The 25,437-nt window shown below is 34.0% G+C and overlaps 2 protein-coding genes across 2 annotated transcripts; both read left to right on the top strand.

The window, feature by feature from the left end:
• Positions 1-7,434: 7,434 nt before the first annotated feature.
• On the top strand, positions 7,435-18,781 carry LOTGIDRAFT_168313 (hypothetical protein; the record flags this gene model as incomplete). Its single annotated transcript, XM_009066199.1, has 4 exons — positions 7,435-7,506; positions 9,209-9,248; positions 14,808-16,421; positions 17,436-18,781. The coding sequence occupies 4 exons, from the start codon at positions 7,435-7,437 to the stop codon at positions 18,779-18,781; spliced, it is 3,072 nt and encodes a 1,023-aa protein (XP_009064447.1).
• Positions 18,782-20,721: 1,940 nt separating this feature from the next.
• LOTGIDRAFT_196277 (hypothetical protein) lies at positions 20,722-24,062 on the top strand (the record flags this gene model as incomplete). Its single annotated transcript, XM_009066198.1, has 2 exons — positions 20,722-21,262; positions 23,299-24,062. Coding segments are annotated over 2 exons (1,305 nt in total), but the record flags the coding sequence as incomplete, so codon positions are not given.
• Between the last annotated feature and the right edge of the window lie 1,375 nt (positions 24,063-25,437).

The following is a 25,437-nucleotide window of genomic DNA, read 5'->3' as shown; positions in this document are numbered from 1 at the left end:
ACTCATACACAGAAAAAACATCCAGGCTTTGCTTTTAATTAACATTGGACAAATTCATATAAACAATATTGAGAAAGTGAAGCCTTACCTGCGTCCCTCTGTATCTTTAAATATAATAGGTTTACAGAAAGAGATAGGTTTAGAACTACTGAAGGTTATTTTACATCTTAAACTACATGGATCCATCTGTCCACTATCTCCACAACATGGCTGAATTTCTTAAATATACAGAAAATATTGTATTTCATAACAATCAACATCATTAAAATAACACCCACAACCTGGCTATATTTCTAAAATATACAGAAAATATGTTAGAAACTGTAAGTAACATATGGAGTATACTCTGTCTCAAAATCCAAGCATTGCAGAGGGAAGGATTTGATTGGCTGGCAGTGTCATCAAACAGATGAATGTTCAAGATAGAATCTGACTGAAGTGGCTATGTTTAAAATAAAAGCTAATAAAAAAAACTAAATTTTAATAAGACTGGGAGTATATTATACACAATGTGTGGCTGTTTGTATAAACATAATAGCACGTTAACTTAAGTCACCTAAAATATCAAGAAGACACTGTAAATAAGAATTTTAGTAATCAGTACCTTGACCCTGTGTAAAGGAGATAGACACTGGAGATATTTTACTGCCATCCTCACATTCAACTTCTGGTAAACTCACTTCTAATGGTGTCACTCTGAAAAACATACAAAGAAAATCTGATGCAAAGCCTTTTGATCAAACAATATAAACAATTTTTATTGTTAAAGTCTGCTTCCAGTGAAATTGGTATGGTAGACTAACGTACAGGTAGTTTGGTAAATGAATTCGCAGATTGGGAAGTTATTATCATAGACTAGACTGTCATTATAGCTGGACTTACTTTTTATATTGTGAAGCAAGTAAACTGAATTCTCCTGTAGTTTCAGTCAGTAGTGGTATGGGTGTCAAACACAGTGAGGGTGGGTCAAACCAGATCTTGGGAGCCTTCAATTCACCTGTTATCTGTATATATTGATAGGGTTTTGTCCATTCATTGTTCACTATCAGTGGTACAATAACTTCATGACGGCCTGGGTTATCTGGAATAACAAAAAAATGGTAGAAATTAGAGTTGGATAAGCAAAATTAAATTTAAGGGCCTACTTTTAACATGTTAAGTTTCGCAGTAGCACAGAAAATTGATTTAATAATTTTTTGTGAGACAGAAGCCAGGAGCTCCAGAAAAATAAACATGCACTTCTATATTCATTATCTTTTCGCCTTTAAGGGGTTCTGTAGCACAGTCAGTGAAAGCGTTGGTTTACATGCCGTCATTTGTTTTTGTCAAACAAATGGTGGCTGTGGGTTCTAAACTTAATCGGTGTGTGCAAGTCTGATGACCTAGAATAAATCATCTTCACACATAATTCCAGTCAACCCAGCTGTAATAATCAGGGACAGATCAATGCTGAGAGGTTTGACCATAGACCAAGGTTTGAAAGGATGCTTAGTGAAGTTTTTATCATTGTATAAAATAGTTATTTCTACTTTCTTTTTGCCGAAAATAAATCAAGTTTCATTTCAATACTTTATAGATAAGACTTCTTGAACATTCACCAGTTTGATGACAACGCCAGCCAATCAAATTCTTGCTCTCTCCAGCCCTGAGATTTTGTGACGTGAACAAAAGGTGTATATCGAGAAGCATCAGACACTGAATAACCTTTTGTTTATGTCATAACATCCCAGCGTTGACAAGGGCAAGAATTTGATTGGCTGGCCATGTCATCGAATGAATAAATGTTCAAGAAAGCCATCTTTAGACCCTAACAGAACAAAAGTTTGCTCCAATTTTAATTAGACTGAGGTTTAAAGCAAGAGGTTAAATGAAATCCAAACTTACAAGGACAGTATAAAATGATGACCGATTGTGTTTTACCAGGTTCAAGGTCACCCTCGATACCACTCCCACTTCCTGTTTTCATAAACGGTAGACCTGTAGGGTGGAGGAACTTTAAAATTCCCTTTTCTAAGGCTTTTGATGGTTTGGACAGATCAAATGCCCAGGTGAGTGTCTTGTCACTGTTATTCACCAATATGATGTTCTGAAATACACAAATATGAATTTTAGTGAGCCACAGAGAAATCTGAACATTGTAATCACATGAACTTTTGCAATATCTCAACAAATCTATTTAAAGCAACAATTGGAGAAATAAGAAATAATCATTCTTATTTATTTTTTGTAAGAAAGCCAATCAAAATCTGGAATACAGTCAATATATGAATCATAGTATGTCATAGATAAAGCTGAATATTTCCATTCATTAATATCTAAATTAAGCATTTCAAAGTGAGAAATATTTGAACTAGAGATGAAGGAAATTTCTCTTTCAAAATGTGTAAATATTGAAACTTGAAAAAGTGAAATTACGTCATCAAAAAGGTAAAAATAACGTGAACTAAATGTCCGCCAAAGACATTCATGCACTTCTGGGTCTGATTCAAAACATTTATACATGTACCCAGTATATTTAGGTAACTTGTCAGCCATTATAAGCTTATTCTGTATGGTTTCCATTACTATTCATTATACCTCAAATCAAAACAGTCTATTTGAATCAACCCCAATGTGCATAAATACCTGTTCTTTCGGCTAAATATGAATTAAAAAAATAAACAGAAAAACACAAAACAATATTTCTAACAGATAGTCATTAGAGGTGAGGAATTCAATAAAAGTTTTAACCAAAACCAAGCATACACTGGTAGATAAATACCCAGTTGGTACTGCATTTTCCCCTCCCCCTTATTGTGAATTCCTTATATCATAACTGAACAAAATTTTATGGATAAAAATTACAGTGGAGCCGCGTTTATCCGGTTAATAATCTGGAAACCCCGATATCCGCATGCTTTTTACTGGGAACTGGGAACTAGTAAATAGTAAAAGTAACCGTTAATCCGGTGCTACGGTTTCCGGTTTCGCACGGCTGTGATTGGGAACCAATTATCAAATTCTATAGTAAATAGTATTCATCATCCGGTCGCGTGTTACTGTTATCTGGCTCCCGGATTAGAGGTATTTTTGATGTCGCATGATTTGTGTTTAATAAATCCTCATTATGAGATTAAGCAATTAATTTAATCATCACATGTAAGCTATCTTTCGTTCAATCATACCTGAATACCATTTATCGTTCAGTTATATTTCAATGTCATCTTTCGTTCAGTCATACCTGAATTCTAATAAATAACTAGCAACGATTTCAAATAAGTTTTGAGGGGTATAGCAATATCAAGTGCTGAACTCAAGTTATCCTTATTTAATAAGGTCTAATATCACAATGTTATATAACTTATGTAGGACAATTTTGGGAGTTGGAAACATAAAACTTGGCAGCATAAAAGACGCCAAAAAAGCTGCCCTGATTATAGAATGTCTGTTGTTTTAGCCACAAGACAAGAATTACATCATTACAAATGGTGATCAACACAAACTCAAACAGTGCAAAAACAACAACACAAACAACAAACAAACTAATTGTGAGCATTCAATACCTTTTCATTCAGCTAGAAAACGGAAAAAAAACAAAGCAAATTATTATGTGTTTGTGAAAATTGTAGCAATTTAACATTGTGCCAAAGCTTGCACAGAGCCTTAGTGGATAAACACTATAAACAGGCATAAAAATGGAACACTTAAAAAATGTTAAGAAATCTTGTGAAAGTTGAAGACATCTTTCTTTATTATATAACTAAAAGCATCTAGCATTTTATAGACTGCAAGCAGCACAAGGTACAAGTTGCACAAAAGCATATCTCTTACAGCATAAAATAGCAATGACCTAACTCAGCAATACCTCTGTAATTTGAACTAATGCAAAAAATAATCCCGATTCATGAGGCTATGAATCTAGACTAGGTTCTATAAGTTTTAATATTATAGCTAACACAATACGCCTCCACATATACAAGATACATAGAATTTCTTAAAAGCCCTGGCATTCAAACTTATTCTAAACATCACAAAAGAAACCTTAAGATGTATAAATGCCTCACCTTTGAACCACCGAAACCTGTATTAACAGTAATCTCATGGAAACTAGATGGTAGATTGAACTCGATTCTATTCTGTGATAGTTGGAGAGGTTGTCGGAGTGCCGTGGCTACAATATGTTTCCTGGGGGTGATCACACTGACAGGTTTAGGGCGAGGGTTGATGATATGATCCAGACTGTTTTTCTGTTCAGGGACAGGCGTAGGAGGGAAGGGGGTGGGGGCTGGTGATGGGGCACCAATATGATTCACCATAACTGGCATAATAAAATCATAAGCTGCAACCTGAAAGAAAAGATTGATGTTTCCTAGGGTTTTCATAAATTTCCATCCTTTCATGAGTTTTACAATATTTTAGATTTTTGCTGATGATATTCCTGATTCTGTATATTTTATACCAAAAAGAAAAATATATCAGCTAATGTCGCTGTCCTGGTAAAATTCAATTCAACACACCATTAAATCATATTATACAAATCAGTACAGAAAGACCTTTCGGAAATTTTTGATACTGTACACTGTATGGAATCTTCTCTCTTGAGAGGAGAAAAAGAGAAAAAGTTAAGTTGCATTGCTTATGCATTATGTTGAAAACAAGTGTAAAATCTTGACCTACTCACCTCCAAAGGCATGAAAGTTAGCTCCCCTTGTAGAACTTCTTCAGGGCGTAGCGATACTGTAAACATCCCAGGATGCATCATTTGATACGCAAAATCATCTGTAATGTAAAAGATCTCGAAAACTTGAATAAGATAAAAGCCAGATTTTAGGAAACACAGCAACCTGATTGGACAATAAAACTAAATTTAAAATTAATTTTATTGTTTGACCAATCAGATGAGTGGAAAATCATCTTAAGTTAATTTTTCAAGAATAAGGCACCTGATAATGAGCAATCCCAAGAAGAGTGCAATGAGGGAAGCAATTGTGTAAGTCTATTCTCAGTTTTGTAGGGAAAGAGCATTATCTTGAGAAGCACATTTTTGAAACAAAAGAGTTTTAAAAATATCTCACCTTGTGATTGAGCTCCTGGAAAATTGAGACTGAAATCTTTATAACGAGTCAAATCAAACTCCACTGTTGCTTTAGTTACTGTCTGAAAGATAAAAAAAACAAAGTTTTAATTCTGTACATTGCCAATGTGTTAACCAGGACTTGAAAAATTTTCAACTTAGATAACAAACTTGCTGCTACACATAATTTCAAAACAGGATTTTAAGAAACACATCAATTTGATTGGTTAAAAATGTAATTATGTGACTGACCAATCAGATGACTGAAAGAATTAAAATTATCTCAAAATAGGATTTTTCTAGAAAATCGACTTCTGAATTGTAGATTTGATAGGCATATGTCACATTCCACCTTCAGATTCAGACTTCCTGCCCATCATCCCAAATTCATGAGATCTCTTCAGCTGTTTGCCAGGACTATATTATCACAGATTCTGAGATTATCATTACAAATATACTCATAAACAATTCAATTATGAATTATTTTTTTGCATTATTCTGCTATTAACATACCTTGTTAATGAGATGAAATGGAACTTGTGTACCAGACCCACAATAAATACCTCCAAGATGGAACGAGGCCTGAAATATACAATTTAGAATGATGGATATTAAAATAATGATAAAAATAGTCATGGTGTTTATGGTCCAAAATTTTTGCTCCTGTATTTCGACAATATCAAGCTTTTACCAACGGTCTCTGATACCTTGACTGCAATAGCTGCCTTTCATATATCATAGAAGTTTGTTATTGTAACAATTTGATTGGACTTTATGCTACCAATTACATCCGATCATAGCCTTTGATCTATATAATTACAGGCTCTTCCAAATTATTTAAATCTTTCTGTCGAGGGCTCTGATTGGCTGTACTTAGTAGCATACAATCCAATCACATTGCTGCATTAACAAACTTCTGTGATACAAGAAAGGTGGCTATGGTAACATAAGTATGGGACGTCAGTGCTAAAAAAGAAGTTGGAACTTACCACATCAATATCTACTGCTGGTGGCTCCACCGTACCTCCCATCCTTAAATCAATACATTTACCTCCCTTGATATCAATCTGAATTCTCGAATCAAACTTTAATATAGCGTCGGGTGTCAACGCTACTTTTATCTCACAAGTGCCCCCTACTGGCACTACACCATTGACAGGGGAGACAATCAAACCAGGGAAGGGATTAGGGTCCAAAACCTAAACAAAGACAAAATTTGTAGTTTCAGATTAATGCATTATAAATTTCATCCCCACCAAATGCCAGTTGGAGAAATCTTGATGCTATGAAATTTTGGTACTAGAAAGGGGAAGAAACTGTTGTTTTAGCCCTTTCACCACTATCAGATACTAATTATTTATATTATATACAATCAGTGTTAAAAGGATTAAAAGAATAAGTCAATGAAATTTGTCTAACCTGAAAGTAGGCATGGTGAGGTCCAGAATTCTTCAATAACGCTGTTTTAACAGTTGTTAAATTAACAGGCACTTGTCCAAAAGTTATTCTACGATCCACAAAATTCACATTACTGTGACCAACCTACAAAATATAATACAAAAATTAAGCAATATTAAAAAGCGTGAAACTAGTAACTAGTTACCTTTCAACCTCCCTTACAATTACAATTAGTGTACACTGCTTTAAACCTCTGGCAGTGCCTTCTGTTGAATAGTAACTTGTTACCTTTCAACCACCTTAACGCCTACTATTAATGAACAGTGCTTTTACCCTGTGCCAGTGTCTTCTGTTGACTAGTATCTTGTTACCTTAATGTCTACTATTAATGAACAGTCCTTTTACCCTGTGCCAGTGCTTTCTCTTGACTAGTATCTTGTTATCTTTCAACCACCCTACCCTCTTCAATCAAACAAAAAATCTCAATAATTCTGTATTCCATGCTTTATATTTGGAAGATTCAAACTAACGTACCTCAGCTACACATTTGAGTTCCTCAGTAATACCACCAACTACATCCAGTAGAAATTCTCCGTCTTCTGGTGCCAGATAGGAAGGATACCATACTACTTCACAATCTAATGACTGGTAGGCTTTTACTGTACCTACAACATATAATATGAACGTTGCCTGTCTTAAAAATTACACCTGATCTTAAATTTTGATCAACACAAAAGCCTTAGGCCATACAAAATAAATAGTCTCTTTTACAGGCCCAAAAATGACTGATTGTTGCCTTAATATTAAATGTACGTTAAAATTGTGGAAATAAATAATAAATGCTTTCCCTTCCTCTGATTTATTCTAGTTGAAAATCTAAAAAATCTCTTATAAATAATAAATTCGCCCTCTAGCCTCGATTTTTGAAAAAAAGGCCTGTAAAACAGATTTATTTTGTATGGCATTATGTATTGGTTTAAATAATGAAGGCAAAACAGACACATAACAGGGATAGAAATTGTAATCTTACAAGATTTATACCAAGGTCACGCACTGTGACATACTTTTCAACCAATGACAGTAAGTCATGCAGAATCTGTGTCTAAATATCAACTATGAATCATGGGATAGTGAAACCCAAAGTATTGATTTGAATTATGAAGGCAATACAGGCACATAACAGGGATGCCAGTATCAGCAGAGAATCAAGTGGGCCACAGACTACAATGTGTGGGTAACAGGAGAGATTTTACCCTTTAAGATGCTTTGGAAGTCATATCCTTTATAGAAATATTTCTAGTGATTTTATCCCAAAATAAGAAAATCAGCATTGGTCAGAAAAATAGAGGAACTCCTTTAGATAGAGGAAGTTTGTAGATCCCTGCCATTAGGAAATATCAAGAACAAACCTGTTGCTGGTCTAATAGAGAAGGCTGTGCCTTTATCAGTAATTTTTGGTGACCATTTAAACTCTGCTGGATAGTTATATTTATTATACAGGGTAATAACTCCACGAATTCCTGGAAAAATAAAATAACAAAAATGAAAAAATTATCCAAAAAATATCTTGATGATTGTGGCTGAGACATAAAACCAACTTTTGAGAGCGAGATATGATGTTTCCATGGTTTCTTGTCAAATCAAAAAGCACATGTATACCAAACCATGTGATATCAAAATTTTTAGTATAAGTTCTCAAATCAATTTTTAAATGAAGAATGGTGGCCAATATAGGACTGGTAAATGACAATCTAATTAAAATAAGATTACTTTTTCGTTTCATAATTTTTTTTCGTTGGTCTCCTTTGTAATCTTACAAGATTTATACCAAGGTCATGCATTGTGACATACATTTCAACCATTCACAGTAAGTCATGCAGAATCTGTGTCTAAATATCGACTATGAATCAAGGGATAGCGAAACCCAAAGAAGAACAATATGACCAATGAGACGATGATACTGTCGATACTCGCTTGGAAAAGTGATTCTGATTGGTCAATCAAAAACTGACCTGCATCAGCTGCTGCCCCAATAGATGGTTTTAAAACAAGATTAGGGGTAGATAACTCTATAGACACTGGTACTACTTCTGCTAACACTGTCACATGATCTTGGTGGAATCCATTCACGCTATACATTACAGATCTGGAAAATTGAAGAGGAAATTGAGAAAAATACCAAAATTCAAATCACAATCCATTTACAGTAGCCAATTCTAATACCCTTTAACACCAAGGGATTATCAAAATCTAATGCCTTGTATTGATAAACTTGGGAAACATCAATGCCAAGAGGTTTGGCCAACGACCAGCTAGTAGGAAGGATCCTGAGTGAATCTAAGTAGTTAAACTTGTAAAATATAGTTGTTTCTTTCTGTCTTCCTTACCTCTGAAATTTCCCTTTAGCATTAGATTCAAATATAACAGGTATAACAGCTTTAGATCTAGGTGGTACAACTTGAGATAGGGGACTGCTCTGTCTTAACTCTTTACAGTCAATCTGCAGGGGTTAGAAAAAAAAACCGTATAATAACGAAAAATTTACATATTTTACTTGGATGATATCCATAAAGGGATTGTAAAAAAATTCTCTAAATTTTTTATGTGTATCTGGGACACTGATAGCATCAATTTGCACCATTCTGATAATCCATCAAATGTCTGTGGTTCCTTCAATTCCACTAAAACTAAGTGATTGATGAAGTCGATAATTGCAAAGGGCCTATGTGATAAAGCTTGAAGGATCCCGTCTTTTAGACAAGATCAGGGATTAACTCTTTTACACTCAATTTGCAGGGTGAGAAAAAATGTTACATGAAACTGATTATTGACATCTAAGTTCCAAAATAAAAGGTCTACAAATCAGCATATTCTATACTTTATTGAAACTTAATAACTCAGACATAAATTGTAAAACCAATTTCACGAAGTTTATAGATATTTATTAATCCAAACAATCAGAAAACAAAAACCATATATATTCAGGTCTTGACAACAGCAATTGAAAACACTTTAAGGATGTATTTAAGACAGTATTTGCCAGTTATGTCTGACCAGAGAACCCAAATCTCTAGCTAGAAAACCCTTAGGAATTTTTCTTCACTTACCCCAGCCACGATATGGACATACTGATCTAAATTATTGACTATAGTTATATCTTTCCGACTCACAGACCGTAAACAAACTTTACCAAAATCTAAAGTTGGTGGACCTGAAACAGACCAAAAAAATAACTTTGCATTTCTTTTTAGTTAAAGCCATTTCATGTCTACCTATTCTATTTCTATATTGATTTATAGGCTAACTAGACACTTACAGCCTTTTTACAAAACTGTAAAAGCTGTTTAGTTGTATCCAGGAGGAACTTGGCCTTTTTTCCACATATTTATCAGTCATTAACAGAATGGTGTTTACAAATCTGTCCCTCCATCATAGAAAATCAAAGCTTTGTATTCACAACTAGCACCTAATCTTTTGAGCAAAATATGCAGATTGTTATATTTTTAAAATGGTGTCTTTATGTTAGATAAGATCAAGAGACCTACCAATAACAAGCTGATGTAGTTGTTGTGGTGTCAGCCATTTTGTACAGTCACGTTTTTCCCCTAGTGTAGTTGGTACTGCAGGTAAACCATCAGAGACCTAACAAAATGATGATAGATAAAAAAAAATAACAAACGTTATTGAAAATGCAAAACGATAATTTCTCTTTAGCAGGTAAACCTCAGGACTAGGGTAGTAGTATTCATTGCCTCAAAGTGAACCATGGTTTATTTGTCAAAACAATGGAAATGAAATGAATGGAGATCAACGTCCTACTTTTCTGCACCATGTGGGCTAATAAAGATGGGTAACGTCATGCAGAGGGCAATGAGGGAAATTTTCCCAGTACAGCTGCATTAGCTTACTCTTTATCAATTTCCAACTGTTGAGGGATCTTTAACGTTCAGTCTGTAGCACATGGGGCATCTGTTTCTTGTCCCATCCAAACGACTAGACACTTTTTCCATGTATGTCAAAACAATGGAGAGAATATTTGTAAATTGTAACTTACTGGTCTCATCATGGCTTCTTTCTCCATCTCTGTTAATTCTTTAGTACTCAGTAATTTCCATTTGGCATTCGGTGGGGATGGAACTGAAATAGTGAACAAATAGATTAATGGAATTTTATGTTCTACTTTTTAGTACCTGATTGGGCAACACCATGCAGTGGATAATGAGGGAAAGTTTGCCAGGACAGTGGCATTAGCCTGCTTTTTTTCCATTTTCAACTGTTAAGGGATCTTAAGGCCTCTAGCACCTGGGGCCTCGGCTTATTGCCCATCCGAACGACTAGACTTTTCTTTCATGCCAGCCCCTCCAGCCTGTATTGCTGACAGGGCGAAACCGGGTTGAAAATTTCAATGGTATAATCTTGACCTATGCCAGGTTTGAACCCTGGACCTACAGGTTAGCAAGCAAGTATTTCACTCCAATGGCAAATTGTGAGAATCAACATCAAATAACAAATACATAAACACTGGGGTAGACGCTCAGTGGGATGAATGTTGGTCCAGGATTCAATCTAGGCAAAAATCATTCCAAATTACTTACTTTTAGGATCCACTTTATTTTGTTTAGCTTTAATAGTAAAGGGACGTAACCCACCAGCTGATTTTAATCCGATATCTGTAGGATTGTTGGTCTGTTGGAATTCACTGAAATAAAAGATAAAAGCTATGTCATGTCTTGTTGTGAAAGGTCCTGGTCCTAGACAACCTCTGAGTTAATGAATACAATACCTACTGTATAATCTGTGAATCGAACATCTGAGTATTCAGACATTCTGAGTTATTTCCCTCTTATGACAGGTTAAAAAACATTGAGTACCGGCACTCCGACATTTTGTGTATTACTAATTATGTTTCTCAGATAAATGCTGGTTAAGAGGTTGTCTAGCTTTTTACGTGTTTTGGTGACATTTGCAACATTTTCACTCAGACGTCTGTGGTTCTTGCATTGTGGTACTTAATTGTATTATGACATCATTATCACAAAAGCTGCAATTACCGGTAATATCCACAAACAAGAGCTACGTCATTAAACACTTCGTTTTCGAGGAATTGCAATAATCACAGATATCAGACTGAAATTGGAATGGTGCAAATTGATGCTATCAGTGTTATAATTTTCTTTAGAAAAGCTCTTTAACCATTTGTGCTGCCTATTAAAGGGATTATTAAATTTGATCCACGACGATAGCGACAGTTCGCGGATCTTTTAATCATATAATCCTACCTTTGTTTTTGTTTATTAAGTCTATTCTCCCGATGTTCTCTGATGTAAGAAATATATTGGTCTGTATGTTGTTTGACCTGTTCCTCTTCTTCATCAGTATAGGCGTAGTCTGGATCTACATAGTGGTGACGTTCAGCCTGGGTGAAGATAGTTCTGAAATTATACAATGACATTGGCAATCACTGATATTTCTGAATTGGATGTGGCTATTCGTGCCGTGAAGGTAGGAATATAATGAGCATTAAACAATATTTGGCCATCCCTACCTAACCTACTGACTTTTTGTGGCAGCGGAATAGCTCAGTTGGTAGTTGGATTGTCATCTGTTTAGTGATTAGGTGCGGTGGGTTCGAACCCTCTTCAAGGTAAGAAAAATTCTGATACCTGTGCCAATGCTTCTGAGAGTCGGTCCAGTGACAGCTCTCACCCCCTATTACAAAGTCGTTTAATTGCATTCTTGACAATCAAAATGGCTTCACACTTCCAGAAAATAAAAACTAGCGCACCCATTAGCTGCGAACAACGGTATGAATAAGATGGAAAACAAAGATAATGCACTGTGACAATGCAAATAGCCAGGGAAGCTCTGTTAGTCATCTTCAGCAAATAGAGCTGAATCAACTGTCCGGTTGTCAAGCTTTCAATAACCTATATATATATATATATGGCTTTAAGTAAAATCAAAACAGGAACTAATAATGATCACTTACTTGTAGCGTTCTCTTTTATCTGTTGGTCGAATGCTCTGAGCTCTGTCATTAGGGAAGGCTATTTTTACATTCTGATCTTTATCCAATGAGGTACTGGCCGATTTGATAGCATGTAGTCTTGTTTTATTGGCCGATACCAGGGCATTACGAGGTTTATTGGTGTCTAACTTAACAAACGTGGTATCATCAACATATAGCCCTACCTCGTTACTAATTAATGGTGTTATTCCTGAAATCAATAAAATACATCAATCTCAGTCAACGTTTACAAGATTTTACAAAAAAATAAGTCATTTTCCCTCCTTACTCCAGTCAACCCAACTATAAATGTATACTGAATAAGGCACCTTTTCTTATGATTTCTTTTGAATCGGCTGTAAAAGGGTATGGATAATTAATCATTATTGAAGGGTTTGACCAAGTTAGATAGGATACCTAAATTATTGTTATTCTTTTAAAATTTAATTTTTTTTTGTATAAATCAAATTTCAAAAGTGTCTTATAAAAGCAATAAGGGTTTTACATGAAATAAAGGGAGACAAACCTGGGTTAAATCTAGGACTTGGCTTAATAACAACTGGATCACTCAGTCCTTGAAACTGTATGCCCATTGTATGTATAACTTGTTGGTGAGATAGGGTAGGATTACGATTATCAGCCACATGGCCTAGGATTTCTATCAACTGTTGTGGTTTAAATGTTCCTGAAAAAATATCAATAAAAAAATATGAAATAACTGAGGGCACATACTGTCTGAATGGGGTACACAAGGAGACAAAAATCCCCAGTCGGTCGTTTTCCTTGATGTTGATAATCACATGTGGATCATGCACTTAAAAGGAAAAATGAATCTGACTGGATGATAAAGCTCTGTCTTGCAGACGATAAAATAATTGGCAACAAATATGAAACTGGTATGATATTATAAATCCTATTGGCAACGCAATAATCTTGTCGTGGAATGTAAACACACCTGAGATCTTACTCAAGATTCACGTCGGTGACAAAGACTGTTCATACCCGCACCATTAATTAAATCTCTTATATCAGGTGGCAAAGACAAACAATAACACTTTATATTTCAGAAGTATCAAAGCTTATTTTGTCCTCATAATTATAAAGATATTAGACACCTCTTCACTATATTACAGCTCTACAAGTTGAAATTTCTGATATAAAAATATACAAATATAATGATATGAGTGATTAATGAAAAATGTTTTTGATTTTTCTGGACCACACATTAAATTCTTGAGGTAAAACCTGATCCATAATTTAATCATTTTAAGAAATATGGTGGGCCTTTTCAGTGACAACTCAAAATCAACAAATCTGCAAATATTATTGCCCACTTAGATATCTACAATATTAGACTAAACACATCAGAGTTTCAAGCTATGCGATCTTCAGACAAGTCTTGGACAAGTAGAACTTTTTCTCATGTCTACATTTCAGGGCAAGTTTAAATATTCGTTTGAAGAAGTCTGCTTAGGGGCATTAATGATGGCAAGCTATTCGGTTAGGCATAGGTTACATCGTTTGGTTTTATTTGTGTAGGCTATTCAAAAACAATCCAATTATAATCAGATTAAAATTTTTTTTTTTTTTTTTGCTTATATTGAATGAAAATATAAAGAAATAAACTTGAAATCTAATATTTCTTTATCGCTTTACAATTGATGTAAGACACTGAATTATAAGGGCTGTATACAAAATTTTGATAATTAAATACAGTTGTAGTAGTAAATTATATCAGAAAATATTTTTATATAAGTTTATGTTATTTTGTTGTATGTATCAACTTGATCAAGCTGAATACATTAGAGTGTGTTAATTGTCAAGTAAACAGTTTCAGTGTAAGACATTTAGGCCCTACAGCTCAATATGTTGAACCTTTAAAATAAGTAGAAGACATATTTCTCTGCAATAAGGCGTTTATTTTGCTAAAATCAGTAAATCAAAATAAAAACTTTCAGATAGAGTAAGGGACACATTTCTCTAGAATCATAAATAGTATTGTGAAAATAAGACCATATTTGATTTTCTTCACAAACCCGTCTATAATCCATGAGTCAATCCGTAATATTCATCAAAATCCTTCCCATGATGAACAACAGAAGAGACAACAAAGCTTCACTTTGATCACATAACAACAGAATTTCACAATGTCAGAATACAGAGGAATAAAACAACGACTATCACAAGATTTATCTGGATTTATGGATTGGATGAATGTTTGTGATACAGGCCAAGCATTAACCTGGAATCATAAAATTCAAAAGAAACAGCACACAGGAAAGAAACCTTTTCAATGTTGTGATATTTGTGGTCTGGACAGGACAAAAAAACTTTGTAATCATGTTAAAGAACAAAAGACTGATAAACCTTACAAATGTGATATTTGCGGAAAATGTTTTTCAAAATTGTCTTATCATACAGAGCACATGAAAATACATACTGGACAACCTTTTCATTGTGGTATTTGTGGACTCGGTTTTGACATGAAAAGTAAACTTTGTAATCACATAACAAAACATAAGACTAAAAAACCTTACAAATGTGATGTTTGTGGTAAGCATTTTTCAAAATTGTCACAACATAAAGAACACATGAGAACACATACTGGAGAGAAACCATACAAATGTGATGATTGTGAAAAGAGTTTTCATAGAAGAATAATTTTAAATGCTCACAAGAAAATACATACTGAAAAGAAACCTATCCATTGTGGTATTTGTGGATTAGGCTTTGACATAACAAAAAAACTTCGTCATCACCTAAAAATACATAAGACTGAAAAATCTTACAAATGTGATGTTTGTGAAAAGAGTTTTATTTTAGCACATGATTTTAAATTTCACGCAAAAACACATTCTAGAGAGAAACCAGACCAAAGTGATGCTTGTGAAAAATGTTTTACTACAACAAGGGATAAGCTTATTAAATTTCATATGAGAAGACACAACGGAGAGAAAGCTTACAAATGTAATGTTTGTGAGAAGAGTTTTACAGCAGTAGGTCATTTCAAAGTTCACATCAGAACACATACTGGAGAGAAACCATTCAAATGTGATGTTTGTAAAAAAAGGTTTACAACAGCAAGTCATTTAAAAGTTCACATGAGAACACATACCGGAGAGAAACCTTACAAATGTGATGTTTGTGAGAGGAGTTTTACAACACCAAGTCATTTCAAAGTGCACATGAGAAAACATACTGGAGAGACGCCGTACAAATGTGATGTTTGTGAACGCTGTTGCTCTCATCCAAATTCTCTTAAGGTGCATATGAGAACACATACTGGAGAAAAACCATACAAATGTGATGTCTGTGAAAAATGTTTTATTTCAGCTAGTCATTTTAAAATTCACATAAGAAATCATACTGGAGAGAAACCTTACAAATGTAATGTTTGTGAGAGGAGTTTTACAGCAGCAGGTCATTTCAAAGTGCACATGAGAACACATACTGGAGAGAAACCGTTCAAATGTGATGTTTGTGACAAGTGTTTTACAACAGCAAGTCATTTAAAAGTTCACATGAGAATACATACTGAAGAAAAACCATACAAATGTGATGTTTGTGAGAAGAGTTTTACAACAGCAAGTCATTTCAAAGTTCACATGAGAACGCATAACGGAGAGAAACCTTACAAATGTGATGTTTGTGAATGGTGTTGTTCTCATTTAAATTCTCTTAAGGTGCACATAAGAACTCATACTAAAGAAAAACCATACAAATGTGATGTTTGTGACAAGTGTTTTATTGCATCAAGCCATCTTAAAGTTCATATGAGATCACATACTGGGGAAAAGCTTTACCAATGTGATGTTTGTGGAAAATGTTTTTCAACTGCATCATATCACAAAATTCATATGAGAATACATACTGGAGAGAGACCATACAAATGTGATGTTTGTGGTAAATCTTTTAGAACTGCAGCATATTTGAATGTTCACATGCACACCAAAATACATATGAGTAAACCATAAGAATTCTGTTTGTAGAAAGTGTTTAATCTCAGTTTGTAGACTGTAAGTGGTGTTGAGAAACATTATATCTCTTATTACGTATATGTCTCTAACAACAACAAAACAGGTGATATTTGAGGCTCACAGTTACAGTCTTTAGGTGCTATTTCTATATCACTCTACAATTGATGTATTGAGCATTATTTTAACAGTGGTATTTCTATATTGCTCTACAATTGATGTATTGAGCACTATTTTAACAGTGGTATTTCTATATCGCTCTACAATTGATGTATTGAGCACTATTTTAACAGTGGTATTTCTATATTGCTATACAATTGATGTATTGAGCACTATTTTAACAGTGGTATTTCTATATCGCTCTACAATTGATGTATTGAGCACTATTTTAACAGTGGTATTTCTATATTGCTCTACAATTGATGTATTGAGCACTATTTTAACAGTGGTATTTCTATATCACTCTACAATTGATGTATTGAGCACTATTTTAACAGTGGTATTTCTATATTGCTCTACAATTGATGTATTGAGCACTATTTTAACAGTGGTATTTCTATATCATTCTACAATTGATGTATTGAACATTACCTTAACAGTGGTATTTCTTTATCACTCTACAATTGATGTATTGAACACTATTTTAACAGTGGTATTTCTATATCACTCGTTTTTTCCCTTTGTTTTTCTATATGATAATTAACAAGCTTTCTGGAGGATTATTTTACCTGCTCATTCATTATTAAACAGACCACATTTAAATTCTTTAATAGCCCTGTCTATCATCCATGAGTCAATCCGTAAAATTCATCACTTCCTGTTTTTATCAAAATCCATCCCAAAGTAAACAACAGAAGATATAAACAAAGCTTCAGATATGATCAGACAACCAAATCTTGTCCAAATCGGACTATAAACTTCACAATGGCAGAAACCAGAGGAATCAAACAACAACAAGAAAAAAAACATACTGGAGAAAAACCTTGCGGTATTTGTGGACTAGGCTTTAATATGAAAAGTAAACTTTGTGATCACATCAAAATACATAAGGCTAAAAAACCTTACAAATGTGATGTTTGTAGAAAGAGTTATTCCAAATTGTTGCATTATAATGATCACATGAGAACACATACTGGAGAGAGACCTTTTAAATGTGATGTTTGTGAAAAGAGTTTTATCAGAGCTAATCATTTTAATGTTCACATAAGAGCACACAATGAAAAGAAAATTTTCTATTGTGGTATTTGTGGACTCGGCTTTGACATGTCAAGAAAACTTTGTAATCACATTAAAATTCATAAGACTGATAAACCTTATAAATGTGATGTTTGTGGAAAATGTTTTACTGCAACGGGTTATTTAAAACTTCACATGAGGATACATACAGGAGAGAAACCATACAAATGTGATGTTTGTGCATGGTGTTGTTCTTACCCAAATTCTCTTCGGTTGCACATGAGAACACATACAGGAGATAAACCATTCAAATGTGATGTTTGTGCATGGTGTTGTTCTTACCCAAATTCTCTTCGGTTGCACATGAGAACACATACAGGAGAGAAACCTTACCAATGTGATGTTTGTGGAAAATGTTTTACAACTGTATGGCATCAAAAAGTTCACATGAGAAATCACACTGGAGAGAAACCATACAAATGTGATGTTTGTGATAAGTGTTTTAAAGAAACAAATGGTCTTAAAACACATATGAGAACACATACTGGAGAGAAACCTTATAAATGTGATGTTTGTGAAAGAAGTTTTACTACAGCAAGTCATTTTAAAGTTCACAAGAGAACTCATACTGGAGAAAAACCTTACAAATGTGATGTTTGTGACAAGCGTTTTCATGAATCAAGCAGTTTTAAAGTACACATGAGAAGACATACTGGAGAGAAACCATATAAATGTGATGTTTGTGGTAAATGTTTTACTATGGCCAGTCACTTAAAACTTCACAAAAGAACCCATACTGGAGAGAAGCCATACAAATGTGATGTTTGTGACAAGAGTTTCAATGAATCAAGAAATCTTGAAGTACACATGAGAATTCATACTGGAGAAAAACCATACAAATGTGATGTTTGTGAAAAATGTTTTACTACAGCAAGCCAATTAAAACTTCACAAGAGAACCCATACTGGAGAGAAGCCATACAAATGTGATGTTTGTGACAAGAGTTTCAATGAATCAAGAAATCTTAAAGTACACATGAGAGTTCATACTGGAGAAAAACCATACAAATGTGATGTTTGTGAAAAATGTTTTACTACAGCAAGTAATTTAAAACTTCACAAGAGAACCCATTCTGGGAAGAAACCATCGAAACGTTTCATCAACCAAAACTAAAATTTGCGTATAATAAATAAAATGACTTTGTGGGTTCATTTAAACTGTTACTCAAGACGTATATTTCCTTTTGTTTTATTTGTCTGCTGGCACTACGCATGCAGTGACTAGGAAAAACTAGTTGAGGGGGGTCAAGCAGGGGAAATTTTCCAGGGGTATTGATTTAATTTATAAAAATTGTTAAAGTGGAAGGGGGGCAATATCGGGAACTTGATACAAAATTCAATTTTTTACAATGGTTTTGGAGTTACAGCTCTGGATATGGTTAAAACCCTTTAAAAACTGCTCAAACACAATAGAAGTGTTTCAATGGATTTAAAAAAGCTGCTGTGTGGGTGCATGTTAACCTGACCTGGCAACCTATCCATCAAAAAATATTTTTCTTGATATTTCTACTAATTATTGTTTATATTGTGTTTTCAATGGAATATATATAAACACAAGATGGCAGCTAACAAGTTGCCCCACCCCACCCAAAAAGAATAAATAAATAGTAATATTTTTAAGCCCTTATGTCTTTTTTGGGTATATACATCCTGACTAACATGTGTTGTAATGACAAACTGTCATATTGTGTATAGATGACACATCAAAAGAGTACAAACTAAAAGGGAAGTAACAATGCTCCAGATTTGCTTGATGACTGTATATAGATTCGATAGGATACACTTTCATGCAGGATAAATGGTTTTCTGACGTAATCAAATCAGATTTACTTTGGATAAAAATGACTATAGCAATGTGACTGTGAAATTATACATTTAAATTTAGTTTTGAAAAGTATGACATCTCCAAAATCCTAATTCAATTTTTAATTTATTTCTTTATTTTAGATACACTTACTGACCTCAATTTTACAGCACATAGGAATATACAGGTTAAGCAATCATTAGGGTGGGGGCTGGGCCCCAGCAAGTGAGAATAAAGTCCCAGCAAAACCTTCTTCAGTTCAGCAGAGATTTTATTTGCAGCGTCTTTGCACAAAATCAAAAAGATATAGATTTTGATATGTTTTTGGCACCTCAAAATTGTCAGAAATGAGTCCTCTGGGCCTTTAATTCTTCAAATTTTCTGATTAAAAAATATGAGCCCCAGCACCAATTCATTCCTGGTGGCAGGGCTGTGTTCAAGCTTCATGAACTGTGCATAATGCTGTTACCACATCTATATTACCACAGTTAATTTTTATAAACCTGTCACCAATCCTAAGTCAATCCGTAATATTTATCACTTCCTGTATTATCAAAGTCCATACCATAGTAAATAGAAGAGAAAAACAACAAAACTTCACTATGAGTACAACAAAAACTGGTCAGAATAAGCCTACTCTTTTCATAATGGCAGAATACAGAGAAATACAACAACAACCACAAGATTTATCTGGATTTGTGATGAATGGTTGTGATTCAGGACAAGTATTGCCCTGGAATCATAAAATTAAAAGGAAAAAATTATATTTCCCTTGTGGTATTTGTGGACGCGGCTTTGACATGATAAGTAAACTTTTTCATCATGTAAAAGTACATATGATTATAACTGGAAAACCTTACAAATGTGATGTTTGTGGAAAGTGTTGGTCAAGAGCACACGATCTCCGTGTTCACATGAGATCTCATACTGGAGAAAAACCTCACAAATGTGATGTTTGTGAAAAGAGTTTTAACAGAAGACAGTTTTTAAATGCTCACAAGATAATCCATACGGGAGAGAAACCTTTCCATTGTGGTATTTGTGGACTAGGCTTTGACATGACAAGAAAACTTTGCTACCATGTTAAAGTACATATGATTGAAAAACCTTACCAATGTGATGTTTGTGAAAAGAGTTTTATTAAAGCAAGTGACCTTAAAGGTCACATGAGAAAACATACTGGAGAGAAACCATACAAGTGTGATTTTTGTGGCAAGTGTTTTTCTCATACAAGTTCTCTTAGTGCTCACATGAAAAGACATACTGAAAAGAAATCTTATAAATGTGATATTTGTGAATGGGGTTGTTCTCATCCAAATTCTCTTAAATTGCACATGAAAATACATACTGGAGAGGAGCCATACAAATGTGATGTTTGTGACAAGGGTTTTTCTGCATCAAGCAGTCTTAACATACACATGAGAATACATACAGCTGAAGAAAAACCTTTCAAATGCAATGTTTGTGGATGGCGTTTTTCAAAATTAACATACCAAACTCAACACATGAAAATACATACTGGAGTGAAACCATTCATATGTGATGTTTGTGGTAAAAGCTTCATTAGATCAACTGATTTTAAAGTTCACATGAGAAGACATACTGGCGAGAAACCACATAAATGTGATGTTTGTGAAAAGAGGTTTATTACTGCAAGTGCAATAAATCTTCACATGAGAACTCATACTGGAGAAAAACCTTACAAATGTGATGTTTGTGAAAAGTGTTTTATAATGTCAGATAAGCTAAAGATTCACATGAGAACACATACTGGAGAAAAACCATATAAATGTGATGTTTGTGGAAAGAGCTTCTCTCAAGCAATTAACCTGAAAGTGCACTATAACAAAACACATGACTCTTAAATAATCGCTACAAATACAATGTTTCATAAAAAACTGTTTCATTAGACCTAATTATGGCATCTTTTCAGCCTTCATATATGATTAAAAGTGTACCCTAAGAGATTGTAACGAGGTTTTCTAGCCTGTATCTTTGACTTCTATTTGGGACATTCCAATTGTTCGTCCGATGCCTGTGATTCCTGTAATTCCAGAAATAGTGAACCGGAAATGATGCAGCTCCCACAAGAGAATTTGTAAACTACCAGTCAAAAATAAACATAAAAAGGCTATCCCTTTAACATTTCAGTAATTGTTTTGCTTTGTGTTTTAATGGAAATAAATGTATTTTTGAAATTTAATTAAATTGAAATTTCTAGACTTGATAACTGATCAACAATATATTGTCCACTACATATTGACTTGACCTACTGATACAGATTCCTTAAAAGGGGGATAATCTTAATATGTAACTAGGGCTGGGTAAAATAATCGATTAGGCTAAACCGACAAAAAAAATTAAAAAGAGCGCGAAAACTTCTGATATTGATGAGGATTTAATCAATGTATTTCTCCATTTGTGCTTATTTACTTAACAGGCCTAGTCTTGTTGGATTAGCCCAAAATCATTTCGATTTGTCCGTAGATGCAATGTTTATTTTCCATCTGAAAACCTCCAAATCCTTGACAACTTTTTTAATATTTATTTTCGTAAATCGTGTGACATTCTGGGTCGTGTTCGATTCACAGTGCGGTCACTCATGTCATGTTAAGCCTGATTCCAATTCTCAATCAGACATCTTTAGTTCCTGCAATTCAACTAAATGATGTCACAAATCGGGAAGGGACTTATGTGATTCAAGCATATTTTGCGTTAAGTGACGTCATCACTCATTCTTTTGTGGTATTGCAGGAACCACAGACGCCTGATTGAAAATTGGAATGATGCAAATTGATGCTATCAGTGTTCCCATAAAAATTTAGAAAACCTCTTTACAATCCTTTAAATCTGATTCGATTATCATAATCAATATGACGTCACAAAGCGAAACTGATCCTGTCTGCAAGATAAAACTGAATATTTTTCAAGATGGCGGCTAACCATTTTAAGACGTATTAGCAACATCCTCCATAGTACTATATAGTATAGTATCAAATTCATTACAATATGGTAAGTTTATAGATTATAAAAATGGCCACACTTAAATTTTTTACACCTCTGTCTATAATCCTTCGGTAATCCGTAATATTCACCACTTCCTGTGTTAACAAAATTCATCCCTGACCATAGTAAAGTGCAGACAAAAGACTTAAAAAAAACTAATCCATACATATTTTACATAATGGTAGAATACAGAGGTATACAACAACCATCACAAGATTTTTATGGAGTTATGATGAATGGTTGTGATACAGGACAAGCATTGATGAATCATAAAATTCTTAAAAAACAACACGCAGGAAAGAATATTTTAAATTGTGGAATATGTGGACTAGATTTTGACACCATAAGAAAACTTGGCTATCATGTTAAAAAACATATGATTGAAAAACCTTACAAATGTGATGTGTGTGGAAAGTGTTTTGCAAAATTTTCATATCATACAAATCATATGAGAACTCATACTGGGGAAATACCATTCAGATATGATGTTTGTGAATACGGCTTTAGAAAAATACAGACTTTAAAAGCTCATATGAAGAGCCACACCAGAGAGGCTTACATTTGTGATGTTTGTGAAAAACGTTTTATCAAATTAGAGAAACTTAAAATTCACATGAGAACACATGCTAGAAAGAAAAAACACACTGGAGGAGAGAAACCTTTCCATTGTGGTATTTGTGGACTAGGCATTGACATGGCAAGTAAACTTTGTCATCACATAAAAAAACATATGACTCAAAAACCTGACCATTGTGATGTTCGAGGAAAGTGTTATTCCAAAATTGACCATCATACTGAACACACGGACATACAAACTGGAGTGAAAACCCACAAATGTGATGTTTGTGAAAAGAGTTTTACAAGAGCAAGCACTCTTAATGTTCACATGAGATCACATACCGGAGAAAGACCATACAAATGTGATGTTTGTGAAAAGAGTTTTATTCAATCAAGCTATCTTAAGATACACATGAGAATACATACTGGAGAGAAACCATACAAATGTTATGTTTGTGGTAAGTGTTTTATAAGGGCAAGCAGTCTTAAAGTTCATATGAGAACACATACTGGTGAAAGACCTTACCAATGTGATGTTTGTGAAAAGAGTTTTAATGAATTAAACCATCTTAATGTTCACATGAGAATACATACTCGAGAGAAACCTTACAAATGTGATGTTTGTGAAAAATGTTTTACAACTGTATCATACCATAAAATTCATGTGAAAATACATACTGGAGTAAAACCGAACAAATGTGATGTTTGTGAAAAGAGTTTTATAAGAGCAAGCGATCTTAATGTTCACATGAGAACACATACTGGAGAGAGACCATACAAATGCGACATTTGTGGAAAATCTTTTAGAACTGTATCATACCATAAAATTCATGTGAGAACACATACTGGAGAGAGACCATACAAATGTGATGTTTGTGGAAAAACTTTTAGTCAATCAGGCTATCTTAAGGTACACATGAGAACGCACACTGGAGAGAAACCATACAAATGTGATGTTTGTGGAAAATGTTTTAGAAATGTATCATACCATAAAATTCATGTGAAGACACATACTGGAGAGAAACCCTACAAATAAAAGGTTTGTGAAAGCGTTTAATAAAGCAAGAAATCTGAATCTTCACATAAGAACACATACTAGAGAAAAACCTTACAAATGTGATGTTTGAAATAAGATGTTAAAATGATAATTAAAACCATTCAAATAAGATGATCTCGGAAAGTGTTTTATAAGAGCAGATTATCTAAATATTCACATGAGAATACATACTGGGAAAAAAAGCCACACAAATGTGATGTTTGTGGTACATCTTTTATAATTGCATCACATCATACAGGTCATTTGTGAACCCATACTTGAGAAAAACCTTTGCACACCAAAATAACATGATAAATGACAAACAATCACAGTGTCAACTGAATGTCGACAGGATAATACATTACAATGTACTCTGTGAATATCAACATCTGAGTATTCAGACATTCTGTGCAATCCTTCATCTTTTTTGGTAATGATTAATTTCCTCCTTTTGTCAGTTTAAAAACTCTGATACTCCGACATTCCGTGCATTACGAATTATGACCCTATTTAGTGGATCAGATCTTCAAAAAAATCTGTATAATTCGATATCTAGTCATCTTAATCACTTATCCCTAATTAGATAATAGCTTGTATTGTTGATAATTTGAATAAAATCACATGTAAACAAAAATCGATAATCTCTTGCTTCAAGATCAAGGTCATTGCCTGATCAGATGGTTTGGGTCGTCATTCAAGTTACTCGTGTAATTCTTGAAACTTCTATCAAATACTGTCGAAAATAGAGATTGTCTTTTATTGGTTTTCTGTTTTTATATAAAACCATTTACATCCATTTAGGTGATTAGGATAAATTGCTGAGCCCTATACAGTGAGATTTAGCTACAAAATATGGTCTAATGAAGACGGGCAACGCTATTCAGGGTGCAATGAGGGAAATTTTGCCAGGACATTGGCATTAGCCTGCTCTATTTCGAGGGCCTTGGTTTATTGTCCCATCCGAACGACGACTTTTTCCATGTCAGACCCTCTTAGCTGGATCACTGACAAGGTATTATGTCAACATATGATTGAACACTGGGCCTTCAGGTTAGTGAGCAACTAACATACTGAGTCTTGTGGCTCCCTTGGTTTAAAAAAGACTCACTTAAACTATCAATTCAACTGTAGTACAATAAATGAATTGAAATTGAATTGTCTTCCTTTATTGATCTATCTGGGGTCACTGAGCTATACATAACTAAGTACTATAAATAGTAAAATCATACGTTACCAATCCCATAATCGTTGTATTTTACGGTAATCGCAAGGGTATACTCCAGAATGCAGGCCAGTAACAAAACAATATTTGGATCATATCATTATCAGACATGTATGACTTAAAAATGGTAAAAAAAAAAATTAA

The sequence above is a fragment of the Lottia gigantea genome (genome assembly GCF_000327385.1).
Source record: "Lottia gigantea unplaced genomic scaffold LOTGIsca_74, whole genome shotgun sequence".
Taxonomy (NCBI): domain Eukaryota; kingdom Metazoa; phylum Mollusca; class Gastropoda; family Lottiidae; genus Lottia; species Lottia gigantea.
The sequence above is the reverse complement of the archived record's forward strand: the minus strand, read 5'-3'. Positions and strand labels throughout refer to the sequence as shown.